Source organism: Oryzias latipes, chromosome 11 (assembly GCF_053564925.1).
Source record: "Oryzias latipes strain Hd-rR chromosome 11, Olatipes_Hd-rR_3.1".
Taxonomy (NCBI): Eukaryota; Metazoa; Chordata; class Actinopteri; order Beloniformes; family Adrianichthyidae; genus Oryzias; species Oryzias latipes.
The window spans coordinates 8,055,609-8,074,240 of record NC_136247.1 but is presented as its reverse complement, the minus strand read 5'-3'; the positions used below and the strand labels follow the sequence as shown (position 1 = coordinate 8,074,240).

The window sequence follows — 18,632 nt, the reverse complement described above, 5'->3', positions numbered from 1 at the left end:
CAGAATTTATACTTACGGATGATAAGGCGGATTTTCTATTTTTAAAACAAATTCAAGCATTTCAGGCAAGCCTTATGGTTACAAAAAATACAATAAGAGGCATTTATTTAATTACTGTAGCTGTGATTTAATGTTAGTTTATTATTTTTGCACATTTCTGGCTGAGGTGCACCACAAACAGTAAATTAAACTTTGTATAGCTTTTTTTAATCACTTCAAACATCACACAACATACTACTAAGTTTTCTGGATAGAGATTATCCTTTGTGGTATAGGATGTCTTATTTTGAAAGGAAGTCATGCGAACCTCTGTGAAAAGTTATAAACTATTTCATATTTAGAAAAAATCATCTTTTTTCTTCATAAGTTAATTGTTTTATTAATGCAAAAAAAACAGTTCATTTGTATTCATCATTATAACGACATTCAAAAGCAAGTCGTTGTCTTATTTTTATTTTTTATGGGTGAAGTAAACACTGAAAGAATATTTCTTTAAGTGTTAAATGTTGCAGACCTCTGGTCTATACACTGAACTGATCATCTCTGATGCCAGCCATCATCTGTCATTTTGTTGGAGCTACAATATTTGCATGTTTTGAACACGAGGGGTCTCGAGTGATCAGCCGTTTGTGTTTTATTTCATGCTTAAGATCTACTCCAACAAGTTGATAATAATGGGAAAAATCCCACTTGAATGTGTTGTGTGAACTGATCATGGAAGAGAGGAAACTGAACAGAGATAGAGCTGCATTAGTGCTGTGTGAAATGGATTAAGATTTGTTGGAGCAGCAGAAATGTTGATTTCTTGAGTCACACTGAACTCATTTCCAAGATGGAACTCAAAACCTGAAATACAAACAAGGATCTCAGTTTTTTTGTTTTCTTGCTTGTTTTGTTTTCTCGTAAAGGTGAAAAATAAAAAATCCTAATAATTCCAAGTTCTTTAAAAGAAATTACATTTTGAAGTAATGTGCTCAGTAATGGATAACTTTTGAATACACTCTTAGTTTCAGGGACAGTGACTGAGGGGGAGTTTGAAATTTGACCTTTAAAAGAGGAATAAAAATAAATATTTACAATATAAAATAATGTATGTTGGAAATTAGGTAATTTATGTCTTTGTGTAAATTCCCTCCAGGCCAGCAGGTGGCAGTATTATGGCGAACTTTTTTTTTTTTTTCCCATGAACGCCATACAGTAGCATTGTGCTTGTTTCGGGTCTTAAGTTGGTGATACCCGCAGTTTCATTTTCTGCTTGATAAGCATTAAAAGTTAACTGTAGGACGCGCAGGAAGCCGCCACCATGAGCACGCTGTGGATGGGAAACGTGAGTTTCACCACAGTCCGCATCTTTAATGAGGGAACGGCGGCCGGAAGTCCACGCTTCCTTTACGTCGCGTTTGTTTAAGTTTGGATAATTCTGTTTTTAAACTTAATCCAGCTAATAGGCTCATTCTTAATATGCAGAAATACCCTCTCCTCTTAGTGTTGTTTTGTCGTGCATTATACATTATATCTTAACGAGTTCTCGCTGTTTGTTAGCATTAAAACAGCGAACTGAATCACCGTGTTATTAGCTAAAAAATGCTATCATGAGTCATGACGGACGTTCATGGCTTATATTATTTTCATGGGTTTCTACGCATTAGACCCAGTCGGGCCTAGCAATAGTTCTAATGTCTAAAGTCCTTTTTTTAACAATGTTTTTAAATGGGAACAGAAACATGAATCCTGGACTTCTCTTGTCTTGAAGATTCCTGAATGTCTTCTGTCTTCTGCAGCTGGACTCCTACATGGACGAGAAGTTCATCACCAGAGCGTTCTCCACTATGGGGGAGCAGGTGGTCAACGTACGGATCATACGAAACAAGATGACGGGGTAAGGCCTGAGGATGCTCTAGTGCAGGGGTCGGGAACCTTTTTGGCCGAGAGAGCCATAAACGCCACATATTTTGAAATGTAATTTCGAAAGAGCCATACAATAATGTAGTGTCCCTTTCCCACACTGAGGCACGGAAACCCTACCCTTTTTTAAGGTTCTTTATTCTGGTTACTGCAGACCGCAACAAACGCCGTACAATTAATTCAGCAACTCCTGAATCTCTCCCGCTGAGACGAGAGCAGTGTTGCCAGATCTGAGTGACAGTTTCCAGCCCAAACTCATCGTAAAACCCGCCCACCTCAATAAAAACCAGCCCAAATCTCAACCTAGCAAAAACCTAATGTTGAACGTAAAAGTATAGCAGTAGCCTAATAAAAAATGATGCAATAATAATAAATTATTATATAATAAGTCTGTTATAATAAAATTTTTTATAAAATAAGTACAGAAAATCCAGTTATAGGTTTCTCGTATCGTGTACTCTAGATGGCTTTTGATGGCGCCCCCCTCTTTCTGCCACTGCCAGGTGCTGGACCACAGCGTATGTCAATCAGCGGTGGGCTGGTGACTGGTGGATTAGAGGGGGCGGGGCCTACCTGGGTGCGCGTTGGCTGAACGTTCTCCTCCGGCTGAGTGTATAAGCAGGCTGCGTTATTTTTGTTCGAGCTGTAACCATTCTGACAAGGTTAATAAAAGCCAATAAAAGCCCTGCATCATCTCCATCTTTTGGAAATGAACCCAAACGGCAGATATATTAATTAGTATACTTTTAATTAATATTTTAAATAATAAGAAAAATAATAATAATGACAGTAAAACCGCTAAATATTTTGAAAAGCAGCCCAAATTTTATAGACCCGCCCAATGCCAATTTTACCCGCCCAACATAACCAAAAGAAGCCCAATTGGGCGGAAACCCGCCCAATCTGGCAACACTGGACGAGAGCGCGTCTCCCAACTTTATATTCCCCTGCACCCGCTCCAGCCCTCCCATTTTCCTTATTCGGCCCATAGCTGAACCCCATTGGTCCAAATTACCTAACAACAGGCTGAGCGACAGAACTGAGAGCCAATCAGATCTCTGCTTGATGCGTTCATTGAACTCCAGAACTTTTAACGCGGCCCAACAGCCAAGTTAAACTCAGTCCGCAACAATATGTTTAAAACTAATTATACAAGTGAATGTGTGCTTTGATGTAATTTCAACATTTTTAAAGTACAATAAGTCTGTGGATTCTTTTTTATAACATTGTTATGCTGTTGCTAATAAATGATGAGTATTTCTCGTGGTGGTTTTGCTGATGGTCTAGTCTGGTTGATACGTGGTGAGTTTCTGCTTCATGCAGGCGTTGAGACTTTAAACGTGATCGTAGGTCTGAATGTTCTTTAGATGTGAGACATTCTTATCACATGCAGACGCGGAGCCAAACACACACTCACACGCTGCAGTGAGTGACGGGAAGCGGGTTTTACGTTTTTACAATCCCTTCGCGATTCACCTGTTACCTGTCCCCACAACCCCCCACCCTCTGCTTTCTTCCTCAGACGTCCCGTCCCCGCAACTGCGCGCTCTTTCTCAGAGACGGGAGCGCGCAGTTTTAGGCATGGCAATTCACAGGTTTCCGGCTGGTACAAACTCTGTGAAATAATAGATAATAGTAAACTGAAAGTGCTGGCGCAGATTTTTCTCTCCAAGCACCACCACTACTGCGCGCCTCTGGCATCGCATCGCGCCCGAGAAGGACTGGTCTAATGAAATAAAAGTATAACTAAAGATTTGTCTGCGAGCCACATGTGACCATCAAAAGAGCCATATATGGCTCGCGAGCCATAGGTTCCCGACCCCTGCTCTAGTGTTTCCTGCTTGTCCACTGCTGTGAACCTAACCGCTGTGATCCCACTCAGGGGGGCGATGGGCTACTGCTTTGTGGAGATGAGCGACGAGGCCACAGCTGAGAGATGTCTGCGCAAGATCAACGGCAAATCTTTGCCAGGAGCCAACCCGGTAGGAGAAGCATTTAGTGATTGGTTTTCATTTTTTTTGTTTTCTGAGAAATTGACATGAACATCTCTTTTCTGAAGCCCACAAGATTCAAGTTAAACCGGGCTACATTTGGCAAACAAGAAGCAGGGTGAGTCTAAAGTAAAATATTTCACTGCAGCTCTTTATTTTGGTTTTTGTCACTGTTATCTACATAGGGAACCAAACAAGTGCAACTTTTACTATATAAAATCCCTACTTCTGGTTGTCGGGACCATTTCAATTTGGTCCTTCACTAACATGTGACCTTAGAAAAACAAGACGTCCTTCTGGTTTTAACAATGTTGGCAGCAGAAGCACGGATCTGGGCAGAACTGTCCAGTCCAAAGTAGTCTGTACTGATCCAGGCTAAACTGAGTAGCTCGCTGGTTATTAAACCCAAAAATCCCTAAGTTCTTAAACCAAATATAGATCAAAGATGTCTTGTGAATCTGTGTTATGAGGATGAGTAACTGTTGGTTCTTCCTCCTGTTGCAGGCCCATGTTTTCTCTGTTTGTGGGTGATCTCACACCAGAGGTGGATGATGGGATGCTCTACGAGTTCTTCTACAACCGCTACCCATCCTGCCGCGGAGGAAAAGTGGTGCTCGACAGCATGGGAAACTCAAAGTAAGCATGCAGCTTGTCTTTGATTCTGAGCCAAAGCTCTACTGATACTCAGATCTGCTTCAACAGCAGGGAGTGACACTGTAGCTCTTTATCTAGTGCAACCAAGGTGCGAATGCACCTCTGTAGCCTAAATGTGAGCACGTATGTATTTAAAGCTTCTCTGTCCCTGTTATCACAGGGGCTGTGGCTTCGTCCAGTTTCCAGATGAGCGGCTTCAGAAGCGAGCCTTAGAGGAGTGTCAGGGGGCCATGGGACTCGGCAGCAAACCTCTACGATTGAGCCTCGCTGCTAACAAGTGAGTTCCTCACAAATAACAGAAGGACCCCTTTTCCCCCCAGATGTTTTCTATAAGTTCCTGTCGTCTCTACCCATTCTGTGGAGATTTTGAAAGAAGCTGAATTTCCATTGGAGTACAGTGTTCCCTCGCTATATCACAATTCACCTTTCGTGGCCTTGCTGTTTTGCAGAAGTTTTTCAGTGCAAATTTATGTGCTATATTTTATTTTTTTACACTAGCGCACTGTGTTCTGCGTCCTGTTTGGCTGCAGACTTTGTCGGTAAATCTTGTGTGCCATGAAAAAGTGAATGAAAAAGCATGTGGTGAGGGGTTTTACAGCCTACTTCGTGGATTTTACCCATCGCAGATTATTTTTAGATCGTAACCCCCAAGATGAACGACGGAGCGCTTCACTACGATTAAGGCCCACCAGATCTACCTGAAAAACAAGTTCAGATGTACTTTCCACACTAACTTCAGTGCAGTTAGAAAGGGAATTTCTGAGTGGAAAACATTAAAAATGGTTTCTGAAAATTCACAGCTTTGAGTTTGTGAGCAGCTCCGACTCTGCAGGCCTCAGTCAGCATGAAAGCTTAGTTAGAAGAAGATTCAATAAGTACGATTTGTGGCACGAAAGCAGGGAGTCCAGACGTGTGTCTTTTGCAGTCTCTCCTTCAGGACAAACGGCAAATTTTGAGATCTGATGTTGGCCTCCAGAACCATGCCTCTCTGGTGTTGACTTTATTTTTTTCTCCATCCTGCTTGTGCCTTTATGCTCACAAACATAATAAAAGTGCATTTATGTCACGTGATGTTTGTTGAAGCAGATATAAGCGTGTGCATGGAGGTCTGAATTAGTTCTGTCTTTCCTCCTGTTAGCTTAAGAAACAAGCAGCCGCAGCAGTCTGAGCAGAAGCAGACGTGGCCGTCCAGTTCAGGATACAGCTACGACCAGTACAACCAGTACCAGAACCAGGCCTACCCTGGGTATTACCCCTCATGGGGATATGACCAAACTGCGGCCATGTATGGATACAGCTACCCTCAGTATGACTACTCGCAGTATGCCACCCAACAGGTGAGTGGGCAGCTCTTCAGATGAGCCTGAGTTCTGTGGCAAACATCCAAAGTGACTGTTGTTGTTTTTTTCAGGAAAGCGAGGAGGTTCAGGAGGAGGAGCTGCTGGAAGGTGATTTCAGGTTTAGCAGGATTTCAAACATCAGTGTCCCATGAGGTCTCCATCCTTATAAGATCCACTTATCATGCACACACAGAGCGGGTTCAAACACCTGATGGGTGCCTGTCTTTGGCTGATTTTTCCAATTTTTGACAAGTTTGAGGTCTCAATGGCATCAAATCAGGGTAAAATGCTGAGCCAAACAACTGGATTCAAATCAGCCTGATGCAAAACCGTGTGTGATGGTTCTAATACTAACCCTTTACAATTTGCATCAGATCTCAGTCACTTAAGAATAAGCTGAACATGGTGAAAAATGTAAAATGCGCTTTTAAACTGCAAAGTATAAACCTCCAAGCCTCATCATGCAGTTTGGGGATCTTGGGTGTTTTTTGGTGAAAGATTAAGAACTGCGGAAGTTTAGAACTTTGTTTTTACCGGACACCAAAGCTGCGTTTCTGTCTGTGCTGCAGATCCAGGCCTGGTGCCGGATGTGGTGGGAGCTAACGCGAAGTTCATGGAGCTGAGCGAGGAGCTGTTCGACTCACTCATTGAGTGCCAGTGGCAGTCTACAGATTTCATCGCACAGCAGGAATACATGACCTCCAGCCTGCCAGAGCCCATCTACTGCTGACCTTTTCTGGTTGTAGCCACTCGTGTCGGTGAAATGGTATGAAAAAGAACTTTAGCAAATCTTTTCTGACCTTCATTCTTGTGCGTGAACACAAGTCTAGTGTCGTAACCGATTGATGATCCATAGAGAAGCGCATATCGAGTTGGAACGGATCCTGAGCCACAAACTGGTCTGTTTTATATCCTAGAAATGGACTTGACTACTTTTAGATCTGTGATGGATCTGAAGCCTTGTTGGAGTGATTTATAATAAAAACGTACCCAGCTGGAGATTGGGTTCATGTATGTGTTTGACTCAAATGTGTTGGTTCTGAGACCAGTCTCTACGTGTTTGTCTTTTTTTTTTTTTTTTTGTAATGACAGCAAAAACCTTAATTAAAATAAACTTTGACAAAAACTAACAGATTAATAAATGGGCTTGAAAAATATTTTTTTGAAACATGTCACCTATTTTTTCAATGATTCACGACTTGTTTAAAGTTCTGACAACATTTTTAGAACTAAACTTGTTCATATAAAACAATGCAGATCGTGTAGGTTCCTTTAATGTGTTCCTTAATCATCTCACTCCCATTTGTTTAATTAATTTCTTACCTTACTCAGTCTTGTTTTTCAATCACTTTAAGAGACCCTGACCAACATTGCTTCTTTTTCCTTTGGTCTGACTTACTCATAAATGTCTTTAAAGTAAACAAACAAACCAGTTTCAGTTTTTATTATTTTTTTAAATGGTGGCTGACTTCATTAACATGTGGGACATGAAAGGAGGGATTGCTTTGGAAAAAGGGGAGCAATATTAAAGGGAAAAAAATGTAGTTTATATTTGTAATCCAATTTACTGTTCATAACTGAATCCATGTCAAAGTACTTGCTCCAAAGCAGCAAAAACATTTTTTTTTCAGTCCAGAAGATTGTAATAAAGCCAGATTACCTTAATTGTACAGTGATTGCTTTATTAGTGACCAACTGGCTACAATTATGAGTTTTTACAGAAAAAATGAGATGAGACTAAAGAGGAAAGCATCTTTAAGCAAAAACCTCCAACAGAACCAGACTCGATGAGAACGACCTAGGCCTGTGGAAGATAAGTTGGAACATGGAACAAAATCGAGATAAAGATGGACAAACGAGCCCTCTCTCTTATGAAAAAGACAAGTCAGGAATTGCAAGAAAGACAAGAGACAGCAAATGCAACTATAAGGTATACTTTCAAGTTTCAGAAAAGAAGAGAGAAGAGGTCTAAAACAGCCTCTGACTAAAAAAAAAGTTGCAACCAAGGTATTTATCTTATTTTGAAAAGTAAAGGAAGTAGAAACAAAGGTCTATTTAGGTGCACACATGCAGTATAACTGAAGTTTATTTTGTAGTCTGAAGAATTTTTCAGTTGATATATTTTCTACACTACATTATAGATGGTCAATAATAGACGTAATATTAACACGTATTAGTGTACTTAATGAAATATACTTGAAGTGTACTTTTCGCTGAGCGTATCTTTGTTTTACCTCGTTTGAAGTCCTTTCAAAAGCTAAATTAGAAGGGGGAAAGGTGCTCTTTGAACATGTTTGCCAGTTTTGGCCCTAATCCGCATAAAAACTATGTTCTATGAGGGGGCGCTCATTGCATTTGGAGATGGCAGCAGCAGTTTAGTCCTTGTTTTCGTGTGGGTACGTGGGTTTGACCCGTTTCAGCCCCACGTCTCACGTGCTCCCAAACAAACGTTCCGGTATGTAGCCGGTCCGGACCGGATTCTCCGTGCAGCCATAACCGTAAACACAACAGGCTGTTAAAAAAATTAAGTGTTTTTTGCGTGGGAGACATGTGAAGTGATGTCGCGGTTGCTTTCGTAGATTAGCTGCGACCAAAATACCTCGAGCGACGGGGCCGCGCAGAGCCTGATGGGGTGCGCGTGACACTCCGGTTGGTTGGTGCGCGAGGAGGCTCCAGGAGGAGATGCTGAAGCCCGGCGAAAAGCCGGATGGAGCTGGGAGGAGTGCAGACAGAGAGGACGAGGAGTCCGGCAGACACGAGGAAGAGTTAGATCCACGAATTCAGGCAGGTCCCCGCGAGGCGTCGGTGGGAATGGAGCGCGCGCGCGGAGGGATGTCTGTGTCAGGGGGTGTCAGCGGGTATCTGTGTGTCTGCAGGAGGAGCTGGAGCAGCTCAACCAGGCCAGCGAGGAGATCAACAGACTGGAGCTGCAGCTGGACGTGAGTCTCTGACATGAATTTAAGCATCTCCAGATGAATTCAGCTGATGGATATGTTGCATTTCGGGAAAAGGGCCTCATAATAAACTCAGGCTTGCATGTCTGCTCAGGCTCAGGTCAGCAGCAGACCAGAGGGTTCAACCTCTGACCTGTACCTGCACTGAAGCAGGACTTCTGACACATACGTCCAGCAAAAGCAGGAGCGTGTTCTACAAGAACAAACTTAAATTAAAAACTCCAATCAAACTGATTTTTTAAAACAGAGCTGCAAATGTACATAAAAATTTTAAAAAATCACAGTAAAAAGAAACATTTTGGTCAAATACAAATAAATTCATGTCCATGTTTTACTTCTGAATGCTATTTTTTCTGACACCTTTGACTTTTTCACATGTATTTAAATATTACAAGTACCTCTGTCCTATGATACCTGGGATAGGATAATCTCCAGCAAACCCCTGATTTAACATATGTCTGTGTTGTCATTGTACAGTCTGTGCGAACAAAATTAGAGCATCTGTGCAACAAATAGCAAATACCTTAAAATCCAATCAAAACACTAAATGAATAGTAAAAATATAAATCAGTGAAAGTATTGCTCACCGGTCAGAATATTTTGCATGTATAAAGTCCCACTCTGATCACCTTTTGATCTATTTTAAAAGTTTTCCCAGTGGTCTTTTAATTATGATCATCTTTAGCCCCCCCCCCCCCCCCCCCCCCCCTCAGAAACTCACCACTAACTGTTGCCCTATCTTCCCCTCCCTAGTGCTGAGAGTTTTCTGTTTACAAGCTCTTCCAATAGCTTACAGCTTTTCACAGACATACAGTTTCGAGCTAAATAGCAGCTCGGATGAGGAAAACAACAACGTACACGAACCTTTCTCCCTCGATTTGACTAAATAAATACTCAGATTTTGTTAATTTTAAGCTTAATTTTATTAATATACGTCATCCATTATGAAAATGACACAACACAATTTCTATTGGAGTGGGTATTTAAATTAGTAGGTTTATGTGAAAGAAAGATTTATTGCTGACATGCGGAAAAATAACAGCTTGAGTCCTGTGACCTTCTTCTTGACTCCTTCCCCCAGGAGGCTCGGTCCAGCTACAGAAAAATCCTCTCTGATTCTGCCAGGAGGCTCAAAGCTCTAAGTTCTCAGCTTGGCGCCTGCACGGAGAGAGCAAGGCCTTACTATGAGGCACGCAGGCTGGCTAAGGAGGTGAGGGATGATTGCCACAGCACTGACACACCTGCATGTGGAAGTTCTCACCTGCATGTCTGCTGTCTATCTGTGTGCGACCACAGCTGGCTGATGGAGTCTCAGAGATCTGAAGGTTCTTTATATTCCTTTACTGTTGAATGCTCCAGATCAGATGAAGGAAACACTTACAGACTCAAAAATAGCTTTCACCCGAAAGCAGACCAGCAACATCTAGGCTGAAAGCCTGTAATCTGTGAGCATTTGTGCTAAAAATAAACATCGGTTCACCTTATGAATGTGAATGACTTAAGAATTGATCAACGAATAGGCCTGTAACTACCTTAATTTAATGAAAAAAGTTACTGTACTAAAAAGTTCAGGTGGAGTTTACAAACGAAAATCTTCTAAATGCAGTAATGCTACTAAGAAAAGAGGGAGAATCTAAAACCGATAGAATTTAGAAGCAGTGGGCATCACAGCTTGATGTGGCAAGCAGGAAGAACCAGGAAGTAACACCTACAGTTTATCAAACAGGTCTGTGGTTTCTAGCTGCTTCCTGAAAAGATGGTGTTTAAACTGCTGATGTATCAAAAAAAAATGTTTTTCTGGTGAAAATCAATGTATGACCTTTGAGATCAAGTGTTACAGTAAATTTAGCAGTTTCAGGAATTTTAGCAACAACTAAAAATATATTTATTTATTTACAAAAAAAAGTTTGTTTTTTTACAACTGTGCTGTAAAAGTGAGAAAAAAATCATGAAACTAAGCTGCAGCTTCATCCATCACAACATAAGAAAGGTTCATCATTCATTGACGCAGACCACCTTCAGTCAGGTTTATGCTGCACATGCTTCTCAATTTTCTCTTTAGTCCATGATTTGTTGTTTCACTTTATGTGTCTTTTGATCATTTGCTCTCTTCAAACCCACCCACGAGCATGAATCAAGGAAAAACTATATTTAAAAATAACATGTCTAGTAAAAAGTGGTTATAGATTGAACCAAAAAATGTCATAGTTATAATAATCTCCCTTGTATTGTTTGACGTCTTCCAGGCTCAGCAGGAAACGCAGAAGGCGGCGCTGAGATATGAAAGAGCCGTGTCCATGCATGCTGCTGCCAGAGAGATGGTGCATGTGGCTGAGCAGGGTCTCCTGGCCGACAAGAACACCATGGACCCCACCTGGCAGGAAATGCTGAACCACGCTACAGCTAAGGTAGCAGTCCACCTTCTGGCTTGTTCCGGAACTGCAGAATCTAGTGCTTCAGTGCAGTAAAAACTGTAGACATGGAAGTTGATGAAGCTTCTTATTCATCCAGGTGACGTTGACTTGAAATTGAGTCATGGCATGTGGAGTTACAGTAGGTCCAGATAAGACTACAGGATCCTGGAGGATACATGTGGAGGTTGAACCCAGCACCTCTCAGACTGAAGTGGGGAGAAGTTTCAAGAAAGGAAACCAAAAGTCCAGATTTCATGACTCAACTTCAACACTTATACATGTATTCACTGGCTGTATAATCTCTGAGGGGCCATTGAAAAGACGTGTGACTGGAGTTTTTCCCACACAACTCTATGGGTAGTGGGATGGGAAAAATCAAAGTGTAAAAAAAAAAAGTTCATTTTAAAATATTAACCTCTCCCCACAATTGTATTTTTAAAGAGAAAATATTTAATTTGGACTACACATTGATTATTTTTAGGTAGTTAAGTTGGAGTTTTTAACATGAAAGTCTGGGGACTTTGCTCCCTGAAACCAGCCCCCAGTGGCCTTCTGAGGAATTACAATATTTGGTACTTCTTATTGGCTACAAATTCAGGAACGAAACATGAGCAGAATCTAACCCTGACTATTCATAAGGATTACAAGTAAACCTTATTAAGCTACTGGATACTTTTATCTTGACCCATGACCTTTTTTTCATAAGAATATTTAGGCTTAATTTAGGATTCAGCCTTTGATGAAGGGATGTGCTGAAATGTCTGTTCAGAACACGGAGAAGTAAAGAATTATTTATGTTACCAAGCCAGAAAGTCAGAAAGACTTTGAGTTTTGACCTGAAAACGGTTCTTCTGATAAAAAAAAGTATGTTTTGGAATTTTAAAACATACTGTGTGCGACGATTCAGCGTCATCTTGTGATCGAGTCAAGTAAAGCGGCTCTTGTTGAACTTAGTGACCCGATGAGTCACTCCTCTGAGAACAAAGAGATTTTGTAGAGAGACGAAGAACAAGGAGATCTCAGAGAGGAGGATTAACGAGGCAGTGTTGACCTCTGAGCGAGAACCAGGAAGAACTTTAACTGCAGCCTTTTAGAGAAATAACTTAATCCAAAAACTGGTCAAACGACCCTCATCCCGTCTCCTGTGCAGGTGAACGAGGCAGAGGAGGAGCGCCTTCGCAGTGAGCACGAGCACCAGCGAGTCACTCAGCTCTGTCAGGACGCCGAGGCTCGTGTCCTGACGCTCCAAAAGGCCCTGAAGAAGGTCATCCTCAAGTCCAAGCCTTACTTTGAGCTTAAAGCTCAGTTCAACCACATCCTGGAGGTGCGTGACGTCTTGGCTGTGTGAAGTTGGCTCCTCCGCTCATAATGAAAGGCTCAGTCTTAACAGAAACGTCTGATGCAGCTCTGCATCAAACGACCATACATCTTTTACTGAAGCTTCAAACATTATTCATCTTATTGCTATTCACAGATAGAAGCCTCTTCATGCTTTTTATAGAGAGAACCAAAAATAAATAAATAAATAAAGCAAGAAGAATTTTTATTTTTAAGAATGTGTTTAACTTTTGTTTTACCAAAATCAGGAGGCAGTAAAGAGACATAAAAGCTAGAACAGCTTTAAAGTCCCACTTGGATCATCTTTTGATCTATTCTAAAATCAGTCCCAGAGGTCTTTCAGTTATGATAATGTTGTTTTTAGCCAAAATCAAAATTCTGTGGTTTTCTTGGTCATAGTTTCTGCAGGGCAGCAGCAGCTCATTAGAAATTCACCTCTGAGTTGTAGGACTGTTTGCAGTGAGCAACCCTGACCTCTCCGCAACTGAGAACTCTCTGTTTACACAGCTAGCTTACAACCAGCGCAGATGAGGAAAACAAAGATGAACATGCATCTGTTTGTCTACAAGTGGATGTATCAGAATGGAGCGGAGCAATGAGCTTGTGGCCCGCTCTCTGTATTTTCGAAGTCACAAATACTATCTTTTTAAAACTGGGTTTTTTTTTTTGCGTCTGCTTCTGATTCCCAACAATTTCAATGAAGAAATGTTCAAAAATGGGACTTTAAGTTTCACTTTTTCAATCAATGTCCTCCACTGTTAGAAAAATCCCACAAGAACATGTTAAAAACATCTAAAGCACAATTTTCATTGGAGTGGATCTTTAAGAAGGAAGAGATGCATGTTTGTATTTGGAGCATGTTTGAATTTGTGGAGTTAAGAGAGCAAAGTTAGAAGAGCTTTTGAAGGCTCCATCTGTAACTATGGAAACGGGGAGTCTAGCAGACAGTGAGAGAAGAGCTTAGCTTGGAAATAGACCTTAGAGGATTTTAGGATCCAATAAGGCGTGCTAGTTCTATGTTAGTGACTTTATTTCCTAAATGTTTGGGCTTGGAGCTTCAGTCAGAACTCGAGGTTCTTCGATGATTGTGTTACAGGGCAAGAAAATTTCACTCGCCATGTTAAAAATGGTCCTCAACCGTGTGGCTGTTTTCAGGAGCACAAGGCTGAGGTGGTGCAGCTGGAGAAGCAGGTGACAGCGGTCAAAACAAGATACTCTGTGGCTCTGCGGAACCTGGAGCAAATCAGCGAGCAAATCCATGCACAGAGGGGCCGCACTGCCACCTGCGACGGGCGGAGCTCCCCTGTTGGAGCAGAAGCAGAGGTGAAAGGGCCCTCTACGACCCCTGCCAGCAGCAGTACCGGGGCCGCCGCAGTGGAACCAAGCTGGGTGGACATGGAGAAAACCCGGCTGTGGGTGGAGAAGCACAGAGAAAGCGGGTGGGGCAGGAGCGAATCGATGGAGGATTGTTTGTCTGTCACCAACCTGCAGACCATCGCGTCAGACTTGGAAAAGTGCGACTCTGTGGAGCACCTGGGGGATCTGAGTGACAGTGGGAGCATGATGGGACCCCAGTGGGACCAAGAAAGAAAGCAGACTGAGGCAGCCGCCATGTGGGAGGGTGTGGCTAAGCGCTCTCAAGTGATCCTCAAAGAAAACCAGGAGGGTTTTGTCAAACAGCACCAAAGAAGTGTTAGTCTCTGACAGTTTGTAGGGTCTGATGGATGAGAGGTGAACATTGAGAGTCCTGCTGATGCTGCAGGATGAAGAACAGCCGGTTAGCCCAGCCGCTGCTCAGCCCTTACGGCAGTGATCCCCAAACCCCAGGTCACAGACGGCACCGGAAATACATTTTTTACATTTTATTATAATCTTATTATGAAAGATGTTTTATTTTGGAAAAATACTAGACCCTCTCCACCACCTTCAACTCATTCTTGGCATATATCAAGTCACTCGGACACATGTCAACAATCCATCTACTTTCTTACATTTCTTAAAGCTAAATTGAGCTTCCATGTTGCCAGTTATGGGATGAGGGAAAATCAGTACCACATTTTAATGGTTCCTACACATAATCTAGTTTACCAATAAAGTTTATTGGAGCTGTAGATATTTTACAGGTGGTTGAAGATAAAAGTTATCCTGGAATGTTATGGGAAACTGGCAGCTAAAAAAAAATCAGACGTTCACTTTAGCCTATTACAGACTGGTCCGTGAAAGTATTGTCTGGCATTAAACCGGTTCAAAAATCTTGGGGACCACTACCTTATGGCACACCAAAGTATAGTGCAGTTTGAGCATCAATGGATGGACATATATGTATGTGTGTGTATATATATATACATACACACACACACACACACACACACACACACACACACATATATGAACTTCTACTTGATATTCAGTTTCTTTTCAATGTAACTGAAAGATGCTTCAAACTGCAACAAGTTATTGTTTTTGTTATTACCGGTACATCTGGTGTGCCACAGGGCTCCTACTGGAGTCTTTACTCTTCTCTACTACCACTTGGCAGTATCTCCTATAAATACAATATAGTTTTTCATTGCTATGCCGACGACATCCAGCTCTATTTATCCAATAAATCTAATTTCACAACCCCTCCCTCTTCTCTTTGCCAGATTTGAACTGCAGATTACCAAGGTTGGATCTGACTCGCCGTTTTATTGCATTTTAATTTACCGACCCCCTGGCCCTGCACGGGTATTTTTAGATGAGTTTGCCGAGTTTTTATCAGGTATTATCAATTTTAACTCTGTACTCATAATGGGTGATTTTAATATTCACATTGATGACTCCTCCTGTGCCTCTGCCTCAGAATTATTATTTATAACTGAGTCTTTTAATTTGATTCAACATGTTTCTGTTCCCACCCATGACAAAGGTCACACTCTGGACCTAGTCTTCTCCCTAGGTCTAGATATTAAGCAGCTTAGAGTTAAAGACAGTCACATCAGTGATCACTGCTGGATTTTCTTCAGTGTGATTTCCCCCCGCCCATCTCTACCCTCACCTGTTAGAATGCAGCGACGTATTTTAAGCCAGAATGTATCGGATAGATTCACAGATCTGTTTGATGCAAACTCTTTTAATCATTTTAATGATGTAGATTCTTTTATGCATTCTTTTAACGGTCACTGTGAAACTATTTTAAATACAATTGCTCCTGTCAGACAGAGTGTCTCTTCCAAAAAGTCATTTCCTTGGATAAATGCTGAAATTAATTCCTTCAGAAGACTATGCCGTAAAATAGAACGTCTTTGGAAAATAACAAAACTGGAGGTGCACAGACTGCATCTTAAAGAGCTGATCTCCACCCTAAATTACATGATAAAACAAGCTAGGTCAACATTTTTTCATAATCTTATTTCAATGAACAAAAGAAACCCCAAAACTCTTTTTAACACCATATATACTCTTACATCACCCTCCTCCTCTCAACTCCCCAATCTTTCTCAATCTGATTGTAGCACTTTTCTCCAGACCCTCTCGGCTAGGATTTCAGATGTTGGACATAACATCCCTCCTTTAGCAAGAGCTCGGCCACCACCATCCCCTCTATTCTCACAGACTTAGTCTAATTTTTCTCCAGTCACAGTGGAGGACATCCATTCTCTGCTCAATAAGATCAAGCCCTCATCTTGCCCCCTCGATATAATTCCAACTCCCATTTTTCTCAAAGTGTTTGAGTGTATTGGTGCTGCCGTGGTTGACCTTATAAATCTTTCCTTAATGTCTGGATCTGTTCCTTCCTTTTTGAAGCACGCTATAATAAATCCTGTGCTTAAAAAACCTAACTTGGACCACTCTGATCAAAATAATTTCCGTCCCATTTCAAAACTTCCTTTTATTGCTAAGATCTTGGAGAAGGTTGTAGCGGAGCAACTAAGGTCATTCTTAGAACAAAACAATATTTGTGACGTTTTTCAATCTGGCTTTAAAAAGAACCACTCAACTGAAACAGCTCTTTTAAAAGTTTCCAACGATGTGCTCATGGCGGCAGATTCTGGTCAATACACTGTTCTCGTTCTTTCAGACCTAAAATCTGCATTTGATACTGTAAACCATGAAATCATGCTCGAACGTCTTCATAACAACTACGGTCTATCTGGTTCTGTCCTAAACTGGTTTGTCTCCTATTTCAGTGGTAGATCTTATAAAGTCTGTGTTAACTCTCTATCTTCAGAAGCAACAATCCTGTCTTGTGGCGTTCCCCAAGGTTCTGTATTGGGACCCATTCTATTCACTCTCTACATGATTCCCCTTGGGAGACTCATCAGCAAATTTTCAAATATTTCTTATCATCTTTACGCTGATGACATTCAACTTTATTGCTCCTTTGGAAAAAATAATTACACTAATCTAACAAATCTACTAGACTGCTTGGCCAGCATCAGTGTTTGGTTAAATGACAACCATTTACTCCTGAACCCAAACAAGACAGAGACAATGATTTTTGCTCCTGATGACAAAATTCCCTCCATCAAAAGTCACCTTGGTTCACTGAGCTCTTCTGTCTAGCCCAGTCTCAGGAATCTTGGTGTCTGGTTTGACAAAGCTATGTCTCTAGACTCTCATTCGAAGCGCTTGGTCAAAAACTATTTTTACCACCTGAGGAATGTGGCTAAACTGAAGCCAATGTTGACCAGGTCTGACCTTGAGCTGATCATCCATGCTTTTATCTCCTCTCGTTTAGACTATTGTAATTCTCTTTTTACTTGTTTTAACAAAAAGTCTCTTAAACGTCTCCAACTGGTCCAGAACTCTGCTGCAAGGCTTTTAACTGGAACCAATAAGCGCACTCATACCACCCCTCTGCTTTTAGCTCTACATTGGCTTCCTGTTAAATTTAGAATAGATTTTAAGATTCTGATTTTAGTTTTTAGAGCCTTGCACGGACAAACCCCGATCTATATTAGTGACCTTTTAACTCCCTACACTCCTGCACGTTCCTTGAGGTCCACTGATAAAAATCTTTTATGTGTTCCAAAAACTCATTTTAAAACTAGGGGAGACCTCGCCTTTCAGGCAGTCGCTCCCCGACTTTGGAACGACCTCCCCCTGTCTCTGCGCCAGATTGACTCAGTCGAGTGTTTTAAAGCTCAAGTTAAGACTTTTTTATTTAGGCAAGCTTTTAGCTGACTTTTACTTGTGTTCACTTTTGCCTGTATGCTTGTTTATATGCCTGTGTGCATTTTATTGGGTATTGCTTCTGATTTTATATTGTTTTAACATTGTGAAGCACTTTGTGAGTCGCTCTCTGTGAAAGGTGCTATATAAATAAAAATTACTTACTTACTTACTTACTCTTATCACTTGACTTTCTGAATAAAATCCTGGTTTGATTCCAATTTTCCTAAACTAAACAGTGACAAAGCAGAAATTCTTGTTGTTAATGAAAAGTCACATCTATCTAAAGTTGATGTATTTTATTGACTACACTTAAGTTATTTTATCTATTTCAATCCTGTTTGCTTTAGAATAAGCAATGTATTTTTAAATACAGTGACACAAACTTTACCTAAGAAGGAATAAAACCTAAAAACGTACCATTTCTGTTTTAACTGCATGCAAATGGTGTAACAAGGTCCTACTTTTACAGTAAAACTTGTTTAAAATGTTGACTACCATACATAAAAAAATCAGTAAATGAGAAAGAAAAACATGGTTAATTGTTCTGAATCTTCAGGATTGTTATTATTATATCTAGTATTATTAATGTGGTGGCAGATGCTCCATGTGCTGCAGTGAAATGCATGATAATGTTATGGAATAGTCATTCTTCACGATCCTTTCACATGTCCAAAGGTGTTCTGACTTTAAGTGGGAATCCTTGATAATAGTCTCCATGAATAAAAAATGCAGTGACATTTCCAGAGTTGGTTTTATGTCAGACTGCTACAGTGCACCCTGTCACAATCTCTTATCTTCGAACGGCAAGTAAACACATTAAAGCCTCCTTTTGTCTGGTCGTCATCTATCTGGGCTGCCCTAGAATAAAAATATATTCTA

General features: G+C 41.0%; 2 protein-coding genes across 3 annotated transcripts; both read left to right on the top strand.

Moving 5' to 3' along the window:
* The first annotated feature begins 1,106 nt into the window (after positions 1–1,106).
* Positions 1,107–6,904, top strand: LOC101171093 (tRNA selenocysteine 1-associated protein 1). The gene is made up of 9 exons (XM_004074162.4): positions 1,107–1,327; positions 1,782–1,879; positions 3,788–3,887; positions 3,965–4,014; positions 4,401–4,532; positions 4,711–4,827; positions 5,689–5,887; positions 5,962–5,998; positions 6,460–6,904. Exons 1-9 carry the CDS (start codon positions 1,304–1,306, stop codon positions 6,618–6,620), a joined length of 918 nt encoding a protein of 305 aa, XP_004074210.1. The 5' UTR covers positions 1,107–1,303; the 3' UTR covers positions 6,621–6,904.
* A 728-nt stretch (positions 6,905–7,632) lies between these two features.
* Positions 7,633–17,920, top strand: sh3bp5lb (SH3-binding domain protein 5-like, b). 2 transcript variants are annotated; one of them, XM_078954714.1, is made up of 7 exons: positions 8,218–8,345; positions 8,470–8,674; positions 8,767–8,829; positions 9,926–10,054; positions 11,091–11,252; positions 12,409–12,582; positions 13,752–17,920. In XM_078954714.1, exons 2-7 carry the CDS (start codon positions 8,573–8,575, stop codon positions 14,298–14,300), a joined length of 1,179 nt encoding a protein of 392 aa, XP_078810840.1. In that variant the 5' UTR covers positions 8,218–8,345; positions 8,470–8,572; the 3' UTR covers positions 14,301–17,920. The 2 variants fall into 2 exon arrangements, with proteins under 2 accessions (XP_078810839.1, XP_078810840.1); XM_078954713.1 differs by lacking the exons at positions 8,218–8,345; positions 8,470–8,674 and adding an exon at positions 7,633–7,820.
* The last annotated feature ends 712 nt before the right edge of the window (positions 17,921–18,632 follow it).

Bases quoted from the DNA above. Each gene is read 5' to 3' on its own strand.
- LOC101171093 (XM_004074162.4), top strand. From the start codon at position 1,304: ATGAGCACGCTGTGGATGGGAAAC. The intron at 1,328-1,781 runs GTGAGTTTCACC...TGTCTTCTGCAG, and splicing joins GCACGCTGTGGATGGGAAAC to CTGGACTCCTACATGGACGA. The intron at 1,880-3,787 runs GTAAGGCCTGAG...GATCCCACTCAG, and splicing joins ATACGAAACAAGATGACGGG to GGGGGCGATGGGCTACTGCT.
- sh3bp5lb (XM_078954713.1), top strand. From the start codon at position 7,716: ATGGAACAAAATCGAGATAAAGATGGACAAACGAGCCCTCTCTCTTAT. The intron at 11,253-12,408 runs GTAGCAGTCCAC...TCTCCTGTGCAG, and splicing joins TGAACCACGCTACAGCTAAG to GTGAACGAGGCAGAGGAGGA. The intron at 12,583-13,751 runs GTGCGTGACGTC...GGCTGTTTTCAG, and splicing joins AGTTCAACCACATCCTGGAG to GAGCACAAGGCTGAGGTGGT.